This window comes from Impatiens glandulifera, chromosome 1 (genome assembly GCF_907164915.1).
Source record: "Impatiens glandulifera chromosome 1, dImpGla2.1, whole genome shotgun sequence".
NCBI lineage: Eukaryota > Viridiplantae > Streptophyta > Magnoliopsida > Ericales > Balsaminaceae > Impatiens > Impatiens glandulifera.
This window is the reverse complement of record NC_061862.1, coordinates 3,888,502-3,903,995: the sequence shown is the minus strand read 5'-3', so window position 1 is coordinate 3,903,995 and position 15,494 is coordinate 3,888,502. Positions and strand designations below refer to the sequence as shown.

At 33.7% G+C, this 15,494-nt stretch overlaps 1 protein-coding gene, 1 non-coding gene and 1 pseudogene across 2 annotated transcripts; 2 read left to right on the top strand and 1 right to left on the bottom strand.

The window, feature by feature from the left end:
* Window positions 1-352: 352 nt before the first annotated feature.
* On the top strand, window positions 353-467 carry LOC124922903. The gene has a single exon (XR_007097951.1). It is a non-coding gene; the product is annotated as a U5 spliceosomal RNA (small nuclear RNA).
* A 3,081-nt stretch (window positions 468-3,548) lies between these two features.
* Window positions 3,549-5,629, bottom strand: LOC124927309. Its single transcript, XM_047467742.1, has 7 exons — window positions 5,574-5,629; window positions 5,188-5,477; window positions 4,605-4,807; window positions 4,335-4,540; window positions 4,220-4,288; window positions 3,642-4,068; window positions 3,549-3,557 (listed from the first exon to the last, which is right to left on the bottom strand). The coding sequence occupies exons 1-7, from the start codon at window positions 5,627-5,629 to the stop codon at window positions 3,549-3,551; spliced, it is 1,260 nt and encodes a 419-aa protein (XP_047323698.1).
* A 1,203-nt stretch (window positions 5,630-6,832) lies between these two features.
* Window positions 6,833-15,494, top strand: part of LOC124927219 — a 53,865-nt pseudogene continuing 45,203 nt past the window's right edge.

Below are 15,494 nucleotides of genomic sequence, written 5' to 3'. Positions count from 1 at the left end.
ATACCTTGTTTGAAAGTACGAGTTATAACCACCATCATAGTAATAACTTCAATTCAAATTAAAGCGTTTTTAGTGAAAATCAAATGTTAAAAATAAAACTCTTTTTATTGGAGCTATACTAATAAATCATTGTAATAGTTTGTTATTAAAATTTGATAAAATAATATATAGTTAAAAGTATCAAATTCTTGAAAGTATTATTGAATTATCCTATTCTTTAAATAAAAGAAGAAAAAACACCATTAGCCTTAATAATGACAAAAAAGTGTGTTGTCCCACATTGTTAGATGAAGTGAAAATAGGGATTTGATATTATTATAAGAGGGGAGTTGGTGATTACAAAAAATTACGAAGCCAAGCACTAAACACAAAGCGAACTATTCTTTCGCCTTTTACTAAAGAATACCGTGTGTTCTTTGCAATACGTGGCATACGCCTATTTTTGTTAGGTCCTCTAATCGGAGGCACCCTACAATTGAGTTTAAACTTTGAATTTTTCTTATCTACGAAAATTTAATTCATATTATTTATTAATGTATTATTTGAATTATACTTAAAAGAAAGTTGTAATAAATAAAAGTATTTCACTCTTTATTTGACAACATACTCCCTAATTGTTTTGTGCATGACTAGGGACCTTATCTTCTCATGCACCCGTTCTCACGAAGACTCAATCATTTAGTTAGAGAAGTGTGATCCACAATGGGATTCTAACTGATGATAAATATATACGTAAGTGTCTTATCTTAGTTAGTCGATGTAGTATGTGTCTTAAGGAGGTGGAGACGATGTAGTATGTGTCGTTGATATTTAGTGCATTATTTGGAGTATTACTGGTATTTTTTGGGTTTTGTCGGGAATCATTGGTGCGTATTGAAAATCGTGGATTGAGGTAGCTAGATTTGTGGGTTTGAAACAATGAGGTTATATCTCTATTTTTTATGGTGGATAATTTGGTTAGAGAGAAATCGTAGATCTTTCAACAATCTTAAATGACTGTTGCGGATCCAACACAATGCTATCATCCTAACATTATATGATGTTCGATGTGGGAAGCCGATAGATTCAGTTGGAGAGCTCATTTCCTTTTTGGAAGATCTCCGCACATGTTAATTTTGTAATATTTGTGTGATTTTTTTTTATAAATTTAGTGTTTTTGTCGTTATGTGTAAACGACTATCCATTCATAAAATTATTGCATGAATCATTTAAAAAAAGCATCATAGAGTTTTATTTCAGGGGTGGGAAAGTTTAAAAGCGAGAGAGCTTGGATATCAATCCTCCATTAAAGCTTCAACCAACATTAAAAATTTCAAAAAAATAAAATTCTTCATTTTTATAAATTAAAATATAAATTCTTTGAAAAGCTAACTCATATTTTTGCAATCTTTACAGGTTCCTACCCTTTCTTATTCACAACTCACAAGTGAGTTTGAATTTCTCTAAAATTCAGTATTTTTTTATATCGCAAAATGATGAACCCAGACACATGCCTTATGAATATATGAGTACAATAATTAAATCTAGTTTAGGAAATAAGCTAGAGCCTTAGACATGTGGATATGATTTGAATAAATTATCAAATAAAAGTATAAAAATCATATTTTCAAAAAATGACAAAACGTTTGTAGTAGAGATTATTCACTTCGGTGGGCACTTGAGACATAATATTGATGACTTTTCTCACGTGTAACCAAACACCGGACCAAATCGAAATTTCTAAGTCGTGTTTGACTAAAAAAAATATATTTTTCCTGCCTAATTTCTCGATGAGTAAATTAAGTAACAACTTTAAAAGAGTCAAAGCTAGTATAATTTTGTTTAAGTCCTATTTGTGGTTTATCATCACACACTTAGGCAAATTCGAGAGAGTCATTTCCTCGTCTCGTTTTACGAGATTCAATATAAATGTAGGCCACAAGACTTAGCAAAACATTGACAAATTAAAATTTAATTATAGTCGCACTCACTATTTTGGTTCTTATCTCATTCGAGATTCGAGAGAAAAGTGAGTTCTAGGGCGTAAATTATCGAGTCTGAACGTTTCGAAAAATGTCGATAAAAAGACATTAGAGTACCAAAGGCTAATGTGCTAATATAAGAACTGGAAATAGTTCGGGACAATGTGCTCTAATTTTTTCCCAATAATCGAATACTTTTGAGAGAAACCAAACAAGGCCAGATGAATCACTAGCAGTGATAATCTTAAAAAATTATTGTTAAAAAGAGTAGGGGTATTAATAACATTTTTTTTAACTTTTTTTTCTCATTAACAAGGTGAAGTTTTTAAAAACTTACAAATTAATTTAGAATGTTCAATCAATCATTATATGTACTCATTTTAAACTATCACAATAGATTATCCTTCCGTGAGGGGAAATGAAATTTGAGGAAATGACCTCACTGATAGGGTGAATAGCGGATAGTGTGAGTGCATAATTTAAATAGCGTTGTTGACCCTCTTTTTTTAATGACAATTATACCCTTGCGTAACGCAACTCTAATTGCGTGACGCAACCGAATTTTTATTATTTTTTTTCTATTTTTTTTCGTCTCGCGATTGCGTGATGCAACTGGGTATTTTCGTCCAAAAAAATTCATAATTAAAATTTTTTGAAAAATAAAAAATAAAATAACTGAGGTTGCGTGACGCAACGGAGGCATTTTCGTCTAAAAACAGTAAAAGGGGTCACTAGCGCTTTTTTTTTAACTCTGCACTTTCCGCATTTAAGACATTATTGCATTATTGAGGGTCATCTCCTCAAATTCCCCCCTTGAGGAGAGATTTATGTTTTATTTCGATTTATTTTTTAATTCATTTGTTTATTTTATTTTATTTTATTTTATTTTATTTTATTACAAAATATAATTTTTGATTAGAAAAATGCATTAGCTTCTTTTGAATATGCTACTTTTTATATATTTTTTTATCCTAATTATTTGTTTTATAATATTATGTTAAACATTATGAATCTATGATTAATTATAAAAGTTCATAAAAAAACATTAATCTATCCAAAATAAAAAAAAAAGATTTAATTTTCAATATTAACCGTTAATTTATAGTTTAGTTGTTACATACACAATTATATCTCTTTACACTTAAAGTAATCTCTTGAATATGATTATTAAAACAAAGCTATATATAATGTGCTCTATATAAGAGAACACAATTAATATAGTTTGAATCAAGAAATTCAAGAATAAAGACATTCACACCTCAGAAAGAGGATTTGTCTTATTTATTAGTTTTACTGCCAAGAAATTTCATTTAGCTGGAGCGGAGCAACAACAAACCATATATTATTTGTAAATAAAGATCAAATCTCATTGAAAAGATAAAGACAAACATACATCAATTATAAAATATAAATTCATTCATATTTGTATTTTCTATCCCAAATCAAGTCAACCACAGGGAAAAGGAAATTAACCCACTGTTCAACTTTAATTGGACATGTAGAATAATTTTCACATGTCAAAATCAAAAACATCATCAACAACAATGAAACAACCTATAATAGTTTTGGCCATCCATCTGTAATCACTCAAGTACACTGTCAGGAACAAACAATCATAAGAAACAACAAACAGTTCATAATCTTTTCAATTGGGGGATGGAATGTAAGTTAAGATATCACTTTATGTTTCCCAGCTTCAGCTTCTTCTTGTTCTTGCTGCTGTTGAAGGATAAGGCCATCTTGGGTGGCGGCAGGGTCCAGATCCCAACAGCATTCTGGCAGATCATCAGTCCTTTCTCCACCTCTAATTCGCCAAGAAGGAACACGATGTGAGAATCTCAACTTTTCCTTCTTCAAAACCCAACTAATGGAACCCTTATCTGGGTTCCTCCCATACACAGTCCTGTAACCATCTACTTTCACCAGTGGACTCATGCAAACCCCATCTTCTTCATCATAATCCATCATAACTTCCACCATCTCATATTGATGCCTAACTTCAAAGGGGGTCTCCCTGTTCCATTCCGATGACCAGTTCTTGTATATGGCCCATATATCCCCGCCCCTAGGATAAATTCTAAGGCATCCTCCCCGTTTTATTTTTTCTCTGCTCAATACATGAGAAAAGATGTTCTAAATTTTCCAAAATATTTCGTAAATCCAGATTTTATCCAATTCACTGACCCGAACTCCGCATCAGTTTTGGAGTTCATGTAACTAATTGCAGTTTAAACGGTGAGACTGAAATCAGACAGTACAGACGTGGCATAGCATCTTTTTCATCATAGAGCGCCAATATCTGCTTCGCCTTGAAGCATTGCTCAGCCCTATCATTGTCAAAATTGTGAAAATCAGAGATAGGAACCTTCATGCGCATTGATGCCCTCCTCCTCACCACTGATTGAAGTCCAACTAGGCTTGTTAGACACCACCACCTCTCCTACTGATTTTCCTGCTGCTGCTGCTTCTTTCTGAGGTAAATTTGCTAGGTTTTTCTTCAGTGCAGCTACTTCAGCATCAGCTTTCCTTATCTCTGGCAACTTCTTTCTTAATTCAGACAATGCCCTATTAATTAATAACTTTTTGAGTCAAAAATTGACATTGATGGTCCCATATCTGATAGATTATTTAAGATGTTTCTACGCATGTGTCATCAAGACTCTTTCTCCTTGAGGGCTTGCCCAGTTTGGAAGGCTCGTGAAGAGATCTCGTGTTTTTATTGCCATTCCCTATAGGGTGTTCCTCGAGAGGAATGGTTATATCTGTATCAACAACCTCCACTGAAGATCCAGAATACGATTTCCGCTTAGATTTAGATACAACGACTCCATTTGTGGTTGGGATATCTGTAATAGTCCCAAGTTGATTTGCATAGCAGTTTTCAGGAGCAGGAAAATTCAGGAGATACTTATACCGAACGTTACAAGTTGTGCATTTTGTCCAAAAGGAATCACCCCTTTCATTAAAAGAAAGAAATGATTTAGAATAAGGCCTTGTATGTTTATGGGTTATTTGGATAACCAATTGACAGGGTCACTCGGGGTACCCTAGGCCAACCTTGTTTGGGAGTATCGTAAGAAAATATATGATAAATGAAAGACAATAAAAAAAGATAGACCAAAATAGGGGCAAAACCCTTTGACCTTGTATTTCTCCAGATATCGTACAAGGTTCGTTCACTTAGGTCGGACAATATATTTCATGCTTCCGAGAGAATGTTAAATGCCCCCATCTGCCCCAACAGTTTTGTTGCAATAAGGGTTAAGCAGACGATACATCTCCGTAAACTGTCTGATGAGCCTAGCCATAACAACATATGGTTTTAGACCAAAAATTGCATAGAAATCAGTTTCCCCTTTGAATTTTGTCTCAGATGCAGCATAGACATCAAATGTAGCTTTCATTTCTCTTATACCCTCCAAGCTTGGACAAAGAATTTGAGCTCTCAAAGCATAGCTACTTGCACCATTGTAGTCTTTCTCAACAAATCTTTTCTCAGCCTCCTCCCTTTCTGTCCTGCGAACCGACACAATTTTCCTACACCGGAGTGAGTTTCAACTTCTTTTTTCCTTCATTTGTTTCTCATTTCATGTCAAAATGCAATTCATGAACCAATTGCGAGCTTCAGCTACAGATAGGCGATTGATTTGATTTAGATTGAAATTCATGAAACTTTGATATAGGAAGACGTGATACTTATATATCTAATTAGTTTTCATCGAACTACTGTAGGTTTATTAGCTTAGTTTTGCGTATCTGCTGTGGCCTCAGTGTGCAATTCGGATGTTTTATTTTATTTCAAAATTTTTAATCCGAGTATTGGATTTACAATTTTGTGGATGCTAATCTGAGTATTGAATTTACAATTTTGTGGTTCTTGTTTGATCTATGGAAATTAACGAAGAGGTGGTTCTCAGGGCGAAAGAGGAGGAGGTTCACATGACAGAAGGGGAGGCGGCTAGACTAGGGCGGAAAAGGAGGAGGCTCCTATGGCTGTAGAGGAGGCTCTTATGGCGGAAGAGGACGCTGCTAGGGAGGTAGAGGTGGCACCTATGGCGGAAGAGGAGGCTGTTAGGGAGGAAAAGGAGGCTCCTATGGTTGTAGAGGAGGCTGCTAGGGAGGTAGAGGTGGCACCTATGGCGGAAGAAGAGGCTGCTAGGGAGGAAAAGGAGGAGGCTCTTATGGCTGTAGAGGAGGCTCCTATGGCTGTAGAGGTGGCTCATATGGCGGAAGAGGAGGCTGCTAGAGAGGTAGAGGTAGCACCTATGGCGGAAGAGGAGTCTCCTACAGAAATTAAGGAAATTAAGGAAGAGGTGGCTACCAGTGCGATAGAGGAAGAGGTTACAATGGAGGTAGAGGAGGAGGTTTGCAGGGCAGAAAGGGAGGAGGCTCCTATTGCGGTAAAGGAGGTTCGCAGGACAGAAAGGGAGGAGGTTGAGAAAAGATTTGTTGATAAATACTACAATGGCGCAAGTAGCTATGATTTGAGAGCTCAAATTCTTTGTCCAAGTTTGGAGGGTATAAAAGAAATGAAAGCTATATTTGATGTGTATGTTGCATCTGAGACAACATTCAAAGGGGAAACTGAATTCTATGCAATTTTTTATCTAAAACTATTTGTTGTTAAGGCTAGGCTCATCAAACAGTATACGGAGATGTGTTGTCTATTTAACCCTTATTGCAACAAAACTGTTGGGACAGATGGGGCATTTAAGCCTCTATCGGAAGCATGAAATATATTGTCTGATCTTAGTGAACGAACCGAGAAGGAAGAGAAGGAGAGGTGGTGGTTTCTAACCAGCCTAGCACTGCCACAATTTCTGGCACAATGGAGCTTCAATCAGTGATGAGGAGGAGGACATCAATGCGACATGACGGTTCCTGACTCTGATTTTCACAACTTTGACAATGAAAGGTCTGAGAAATGCTTCAAGGCAAAGCAGATATGGGCAATCTACGACGAAGAAGATGGTATGCCACGTCTGTACTGTCTGATTCGTCAAGTGATTTCAGTCTCACCTTTTAAAATTGCAATCAATTACATGAACTCTAAAACTATTTCGGAGTTTGGGTCGGTGAATTGGATAGAATCTAGCTTTACGAAATCTTGTGGAAATTTTAGGACATCAAACATTGATGTGGTTGAAGAAATGAACATCTTTTCTCATGTACTGAGCAGAGAAAAAACAACACGGGGAGGATGCCTTAGAATTTATCCTAGGAGCGGAGATAAGGGTTCCATTTGTAGGGTTTTGAAGAAGGAAATGTTGTGATTCTCACATTGTGTTCCTTGTTGGCGAATTAGAGGTGCAGAGAAGACTGATGATCTGCCAGAATGATGTTGGGATCTTGACCCAGCCGCAACCCAAGATGGCCTTATTCTTCAAAAGCAGCAAGAAGAAGAAGAAGCTGAAGCTGAAGCTAGAAAACTTAACCCAAGATGGCCTTATTATTCAAAAGCAGCAAGAAGAAGAAGATGCTGAAGTTAGAAAACTTAAAGTGATATCTTAACTTACACCCCACCCCCAATAGTAGATTATAAACTGTTTGTTTTTTCTTATCATTGTTCCTGAGTGTACTTGAGAGATTTACAGATGGATAGCCAAAACTATTATAGGTTGGTTGTTTCTATATTTGAAAACTGTTGATTATTTGTTGTTTTGAGATCAAAGTTTGAAATTAAGCTGCTCTTGAATTATCAATAACCATACCCGGTCCAGGATCTGACTTTCTTCTTGCTGGATTGATTGTCTTATTTTGTTATAAAATAAATAAATAAAATATTTAAATTATAATTTATTTATAATTTTTTGGGATAAAGAAATTTGATTAGATGGTGATTTTAGAAAATAGATACAGACTCAGTGTTTAAAACATACTAAAAAAATATGTGTTTAATGTCGACCAATTTTTCGGTGACCGATAATAACGTAATATTATTACATCACAATATGATGGGCAACTCTAAGTCAAATATTAGATCTCTCAATTGTGGTTGTCTTAGTACAAGATTACACTAAAAAAAATAAGATTTTAAAAAAAATGCTCTTTTCAACTTTAAAAAGTATTAAAATAAGTGTTTATGAACTAACGTAGTATTACACAAATCAAATATGTTATTCTTAAGTTGCAAATTTTATAATTTATGTTGTCACTCTTTTATAGATATATTTATAAATAGAAGTATTTTGTTTCAACTTTCAATATATATTATTGAAAAATATTATTAATATTATAATACATATTACAACATTATTTGCATTGCAGATTTTATTTATGATATTGTATTTTATAATTTATTTTATAATAATTATTATAAATATGCTTAATTTTTAAAGTGTCCGGATTGCCGAGTCAAGAGAATTAAAAATGTTATTTGTATGTTTCGAACTTGTAACCTAACAAAACAAGTACAACCTTTTAACCAACTAAGCTAACAACACTTTATATTTAAGATTTAACACCAAATTTGATGAACGCGAGAGATTTTAACAATAAAAGTTCAAATTTTTAACTAACTAATATATAAATATATATATAATGATGCTTAATTTTTAAAGTGTCCAGATTGCCAGGTCGAGAGTTGTGGTTAATTTGGATATTAATGTAAGAGTAAATTGATATTTGGGTCGGATTGTGGGTTGACCCGTTCAAAAAACTTGAAACGGTTAAAAATAAAATTAAAAATTCTATAGTTATGGTTCGAACTTGCAACCTAACAAAACAAGTACAATTTTTTAATCAAATAGGCTAATAACACTTTATATTTTAAATTCAACACCAAATTTGATGAACGCGGTAGTTCATCAATAGTTTTTAATCAGTCATAATTCTCTTTTGACTTTGCGCTACAGATTTAAATATTATTAGTGAGCAATAATGGAAGAGTTTCATCATATTTATAGAGATAAGGGACATAATTCATATGGATATTGTAAGTCTCGTTTGGGGTATTTTAATGATAGTCTTTACATTTTTTCTTTCACTCGTAGTATGAGTAAGAAGTGGACTCTAGAGGTGAAACTAAATGAGTTGAAGAATCAAACTGTATCAATTGTTTTCAGATCGTTCTGCAATGTGAGAGTAAATGGATACTTGAGTCGAATTGTGGGTTAACCCGCCCTTAAATTTAAAACGGTTAAAAATAAAATGAAAAATGCTATCGCATTTTTACCGTAATAACTTTTTCACGGATTTTTTATATTATTACTCGTGCAAATGCACAGGATAAATGTTAGTTTGCTTAATAATGACTTATTTATTAATGACTTGTTTAATATTAATTTATTTATTTTTTCTAACAAAAATTGTATTAACATTTATGTTGATAAAAATATTTTTTAAAAATATTTAAAATTATTATTTCAACATGATTTCATTAATTTATAAATTAATTTTTTTTTTATATTTTACTGATTTAAATATCCATATATTCTACAACAATTTTACAATAGTTTCATATATCTTAATAATAAATATAGTAATTTCAAATGTACATATTTTATAATACATAACAATTATATATTTTAAATATTCACAATTAATTTACAAATTTATCTTGCAAGACCACTTGCAATTAATAGGTATTTTTTTAAAATAATTTATACATTTAATTTACTTGCTATATATTTTTTCATATATATAAAATTTATATCATAAATTTATATATAAAATAACATGATTTAAAATAACTTTACAATGTATATTTAAGTTTTTTTTTTCAATTAGTTTATTAATAGTATTTGTTCAGTAATAGAAAATATGTATTTTTTAAATTTAGATTAATGGATGATTTCTCAGGATATAATCAGGTCCTGATGGCGCCTGAAAACAAGGAGAAAACTACTTTCATCACAGAGGTCGGTATCTTTTGAAATCGAGTGATGCCCTTTGGACTGAAGAATAATGGAGCTACGTATCAGAAAGCAATCATAAGTCACAACTATTCTCCACGACATAATCCACAAGAAAGTCAAGGTCTACGTTGATGATATCATCGTCAAATCAAAGAATCGAGCTGAACATATCACGAACATGGAGAAATTCCTTTACAGGATTTGGAAATACCATCTCTGTTTAAATCAAATGAAGTGCACCTTCAGTGTCACTACTAGTAAGATGATAATATTTCTGATTACTCAAAAAGGAATAGAAGTCGACTTTAGCAAGATTGCGGCCTTCACAGCCATGACATCACCCCGAAATGAGCGAGAGGTTCGAAGATTTTTGGATAAAATTCAAAATATTAGTCGCTACATTAGTAAACTCACTTACACTTGCGATCATCTCTTCAAGCATCTTAAGAAGGGTCAAAAGTTGTCTGGAGTGATACTCATTAACATGTCCTCGAGAAGGTGAAGGCATATTTGCAATCCCTTCCTATCCTCATGTCTTTGAGGCCAGGAGTTTCTTTAATTCTTCACTTCACTATCACTAAGTTATTTCCATAAAACCTACCCGGCTAGAATGATAATAATATGAAAATAAATAAATAAAATATACGCAGTTTACGGTCGTTAGGTCCCTTCATCGACCGAATAACTCAATAGCGGTGGTATTTCTCCCCGTCGTTATTGACATTCGCATGCAAACTATTTTGAGTTACCCGGGGCTGTACATAGACCCTCCCTTGAAGGTGTCGATGCCTCTATTAATATAAGTAACATTCGTCATAATGACTATAACATAAGTTTATTAAATATCAAATACGAGTCATATACCTTGTTTGAAAGTACGAGTTATAACCACTCTCATAGTAATAACTTCAATCCAATTTAAATAGTTCTTAGTGAAAATCAAATGTTTAAAATAAAACTCTTTTTATTGGAGCTATACTAATAAATCATTTTAATAGTTTGTTATTAACATTTGATAAAATAATATACTTAAAAGTATCAAATTCTTGAAAATATTATTGAATTATCCTATTCTTTAAATAAAAGAAGAAGAAAAACCATTAGCCTCAATAATGACAAAAAAGTGTGTTGTCCCACATTGTCAGATGAAGTGAAAACAGGGATTCAATATTATTATAAGAGGGGAGTTGGTGATTAAAGGAAATTACTAAGCCAAGCATTGAACACAAAGAAGCAGACGATACATCTCCGTAAACTATCTGACAAGCCTAGCCGCAGATTGGTTTTATACCAAAAAGGGAAACTGATTTCTATGCAATTTTTGGTCTAAAACCATCTTCCGGTATGGCTAGGCTCATCAGACAGTTTATGGAGATGTATCGTCTGATCAACCCTTATTGCAACAAAACTGTTGGGGGCAGATGGGGCATTTATTCTCTCGTAAGCATGGAATACATTGTCCAACCTAAGTGATCGAACCTCATACGATAATCAGGAGAAATACTAGGTATGTGCATTTGCATTCTCAGTTTTGCCAAGCAAATCTTTGTTTTGATAATGACAATTATTCTAAGTCTTATTATAATTCTTTGTTTGGTTAATCACAATGAGACCTTTTGTGATACAAGGTCAAAGGATTTTACCCTATTTTGGTCTATCTTTTTTTTTTTTGTCTTTCATTTATCATATATTTTCTTACCGATACTCCCAAATAAGGTCGGCCTAGGGTACCCCGAGTGACCATGTCAATTGGTTTACCAAATAACCCATAAACAGACAAGGCCTTATTCTAAATAATTTCTTTATTTTAATGAAATTATTCTAAATATTTGCTTTGTTGATGACAATTCTTTTTATCTATGAAAGGGGTGATTCCTTTTGGACAAAATGCACCGCTTGTAACGTTCAGTATCTCCTATCTCCTGAAGTACGTGAACAAAAAACTATCCTGCGAGAATTGTCGTGGTGTTTTCATGGCAATTAACGAAGGGATAGGACCTCCAGATGGCTCGTATCCTTTTCGTGATTGTCAACATTTTCCTGCTCCTGAAAACGGTTATGCAGATCAACTTGGGACTATTACTATTTAAATTGGATTGAAGTTATTACTATGAGAGTGGTTATAACTCGTACTTTCAAACAAGGTATATGACTCGTATTTGATATTTAATAAACTTATGTTATAGTCATTATGACGAATGTTACTTATATTAATAGAGGCATCGACACCTTCAAGGGAGGGTCTATGTACAGCCCCGGGTAACTCAAAATAGTTTGCATGCGAATGGCAATAACGACGGGGAGAAATACCACCGCTATTGAGTTATTCGGTCGATGAAGGGACCTAACGACCGTAAACTGCGTATATTTTATTTATTTATTTTCATATTATTATCATTCTAGCCGGGTAGGTTTTATGGAAATAACTTAGTGATAGTGAAGTGAAGAATCAAAGAAACTCCTGGCCTTAAAGACATGAGGATAGGAAGGGATTACAAATACGCCTTCACCTTCTCGAGGACATGTTAATGAGTATCACTCCAAACAACTTTTGACCCTTCTTAAGATGCTTGAAGAGATGATCGCAAGTGTAAGTGAGATTACTAATGTAGCGACTAATATATTGAATTTTGTCCAAAAATCTTCGAACCTCTCGCTCATTTTGGGGTGATGTCATGGCTGTGAAGGCCGCAATTTTGCTAGAGTCGACTTCTATTCCACTTTGAGTAATCAGAAATATTATCATCTTACCAGTAGTGACACCGAAGGTGCACTTCATTTGATTTAAACAGAGATGGTATTTCCAAATCCTCTAAAGGAATTTCTCCAAGTTCGTGATATGTTCAGCTCGATTCTTGGATTTTACAATGATATCATCAATGTAGACCTTGACTTTCTTGTGGATTATGTCGTGGAGAATAGTTGTGAATTATGGTTGCTTTCTGATAGGTAGCTCCATTGTTCTTCAGTCCAAAGGGCATCACTTGATTGCAAAAGACACCGACCTCTATGATGAAAGTAGTTTTCTCCTTGTTTTCAGGCGCCATCAGGACCTGATTATATCCCGAGAAACCATCCATTAATCTAAATTTAAAAAATACATATTTTCTATTACTAACAAATACTATTAATAAACTAATTGAAAAAAAAACTTAAATATACATTGTAAAGTTATTGCAAATCATGTTATTAAATGGCTAAAATTATTGTTAAAATTTAAGATATAAATTTTATATATATGACAAAATATATAGCAAGTAAATTAAATGTATAAATTATTTAAAAAAATACCTATTAATTGCAAATGGTCTTGCAAGATAAGTTTGTAAATTAATTGTGAATATTTAAAATATATAATTGTTATGTATTATAAAATATATACATTTGAAATTACTATATTTATTATTAAGATATATGAAACTATTGTAAAAATGTTGTAGAATATATGGTTAATTAAATCAGTAAAATATAAAAAGAAAAATTAATTTATAAATTAATGAAATCATGTTGAAATAATAATTTTAAATATTTTTAAGAAATATTTTTAACAACATAAATGTTAATACAATTTTTGTTAGAAAAAATAAATTAATTAATATTAAACAAGAAATTAACCCACTGTTCAACTTTAATTTGACATGTAGAATAATTCTCACATGTCAAAATCAAAAACATCATCAACAACAATGAAACAACCTATAATAGTTTTGGCCATCCATTTGTAATCACTCAAGTACACAGTCAGGAACAAACAATCATAAGAAACAACAAACAGTTCATAATCTTTTCAATTGGGGGATGGAATGTAAGTTAAGATATCACTTTATGTTTCCCAGCTTCAGCTTCTTCTTGTTCTTGCTGCTGTTGAAGGATCCAGATCCCAACAGCATTCTGGCAGATCATCAGTCCTTTCTCCACCTCTAATTCGCCAAGAAGGAACACGATGTGAGAATCTCAACATTTCCTTCTTCAAAACCCAACAAATGGAACCCTTATCTAGGTTCCTCCCATACACAGTCCTGTAACCATCTACTTTCACCTGTGGACTCATGCACTCCATCTTCTTCATCATAATCCATCATAACTTCCACCATCTCATATTGATGCCTAACTTCAGAGGGGGTCTCCCTGTTCCATTCCGATGACCAGTTCTTATATATGGCCCATATATCTCCTCCCCTAGGATATATTCTAAGGCATCCTCCCCGTTTTATTTTTTCTCTGCACAATACATGAGAAAAGATGTCCACTTCTTCAACCACATCAATGTTTGTTGTCCTAAAATTTCCACAAGATTTCGTAAAGCCAGATTCTATCCAATTCACTGATCCGAACTCCGCATCAGTTTTGGAGTTCATGTAACTGATTGCAACTTTAAACGGTGAGACTGAAATCACTTGGAGGTAGAGGTGGCACCTATGGCGGAAGAGGAGGCTGCTAGGGAGGTAGAGGTGGCACCTATGGCGGAAGAGGGGACTCCTACAGAAATTAAGGAAATAAAGGAAGAGGTGGCTACCAGGGTGATAGAGGAAGAGGCTACAATGGCGGTCGAAAAGATTTGTTGAGAAAGACTACAATGACGCAAGTAGCTATGCTTTGAGAGCTCAAATTCTTTGTCCAAGCTTGGAGGGTACAAAAGAAATGAAAACTACATTTGATGTGTATGTCGCATCTAAGACAAAATTCAAAGGGGAAATTGATTTCTATGCAATTTTTGGTCTAAAACCATCTGCCGTTAAGGCTAGGCTCATCAAACAGTATAAGGAGATGTGTTGTGTACTTAACTCTTATTGCAACAAAAATGTTAGGGCAGATAGGGCATTTAAGCTTCTATCGGAAGCATGGAATATATTGTCCATGCTCAGTGAACGAACCGAGAAGGAGAAGAAGGAGAAGAAGGAGGAGAAGGAGGAGAAGGAGAGGTGGTGGTTTCTAACTAGCCTAGTACTGCCACAATTTCTGGCACAGTGGAGCTTCAATCAGTGGTGAGGAGGAGGATATTAATGCGACATGACGGTTCCTGACTCTGATTTTCACAAGTTTGACAATGAAAGGTCTGAGGAATGCTTCAAGGCAAAGCAGATATGGGCAATTTACGACGAAGAAGATGGTATGCTACGGCTGTACTGTCTGATTCATCAAGTGAATTCAGTTTCACCTTTTAAAATTGCAATCAGTTACATGAACTCTAAAACTGTTTCAGAGTTTGGGTCGGTGAATTGGATAGAATCTGGTTTTACGAAATCTTGTGAAAATTTTAGGACATCAAACATTGATGTGGTTGAAGAAGTGAACATCTTTTATCATGTACTGAGCAGAGAAAAAACAACACGGGGAGGATGCCTTAGAATTTATCTTAGGAGCGAAATTGAGAACGGTAATTGTAATATTCCTTCCATAAGCTTCTAAGGCCTACCTACCTTCTGATACTTCCTATGATCAGGACCCGCCCGGACATTGTGTTTTAAATTAAGTCTCAAACTCAGAAACAAATATTCCTCACATTCTCTATTCTATCTTCCACAATAAGGGTTGAAAAATAGATGATTCATTCTCCTGCAAAATTCAACCAGAACTGTTGTAAAGAATCATCCTTTACTCTTTTTCAATGCTAGGACAAAAGGATATTACATAATTCTGGGCCATGTTTGATGAAAGGTTATTTGGAAATAATACA

Coding starts and splice junctions, on each gene's coding strand:
- LOC124927309 (XM_047467742.1), bottom strand. CDS start 5,629: ATGAATTTCAATCTAAATCAAATCAATCGCCTATCTGTAGCTGAAGCT. Junction 4,541..4,604: donor AGAGTCTTGATGACACATGC/GTAGAAACATCT, acceptor TGACTCAAAAAG/TTATTAATTAATAGGGCATT. Junction 4,289..4,334: donor GAGGAGGAGGGCATCAATGC/GCATGAAGGTTC, acceptor TGACAATGATAG/GGCTGAGCAATGCTTCAAGG.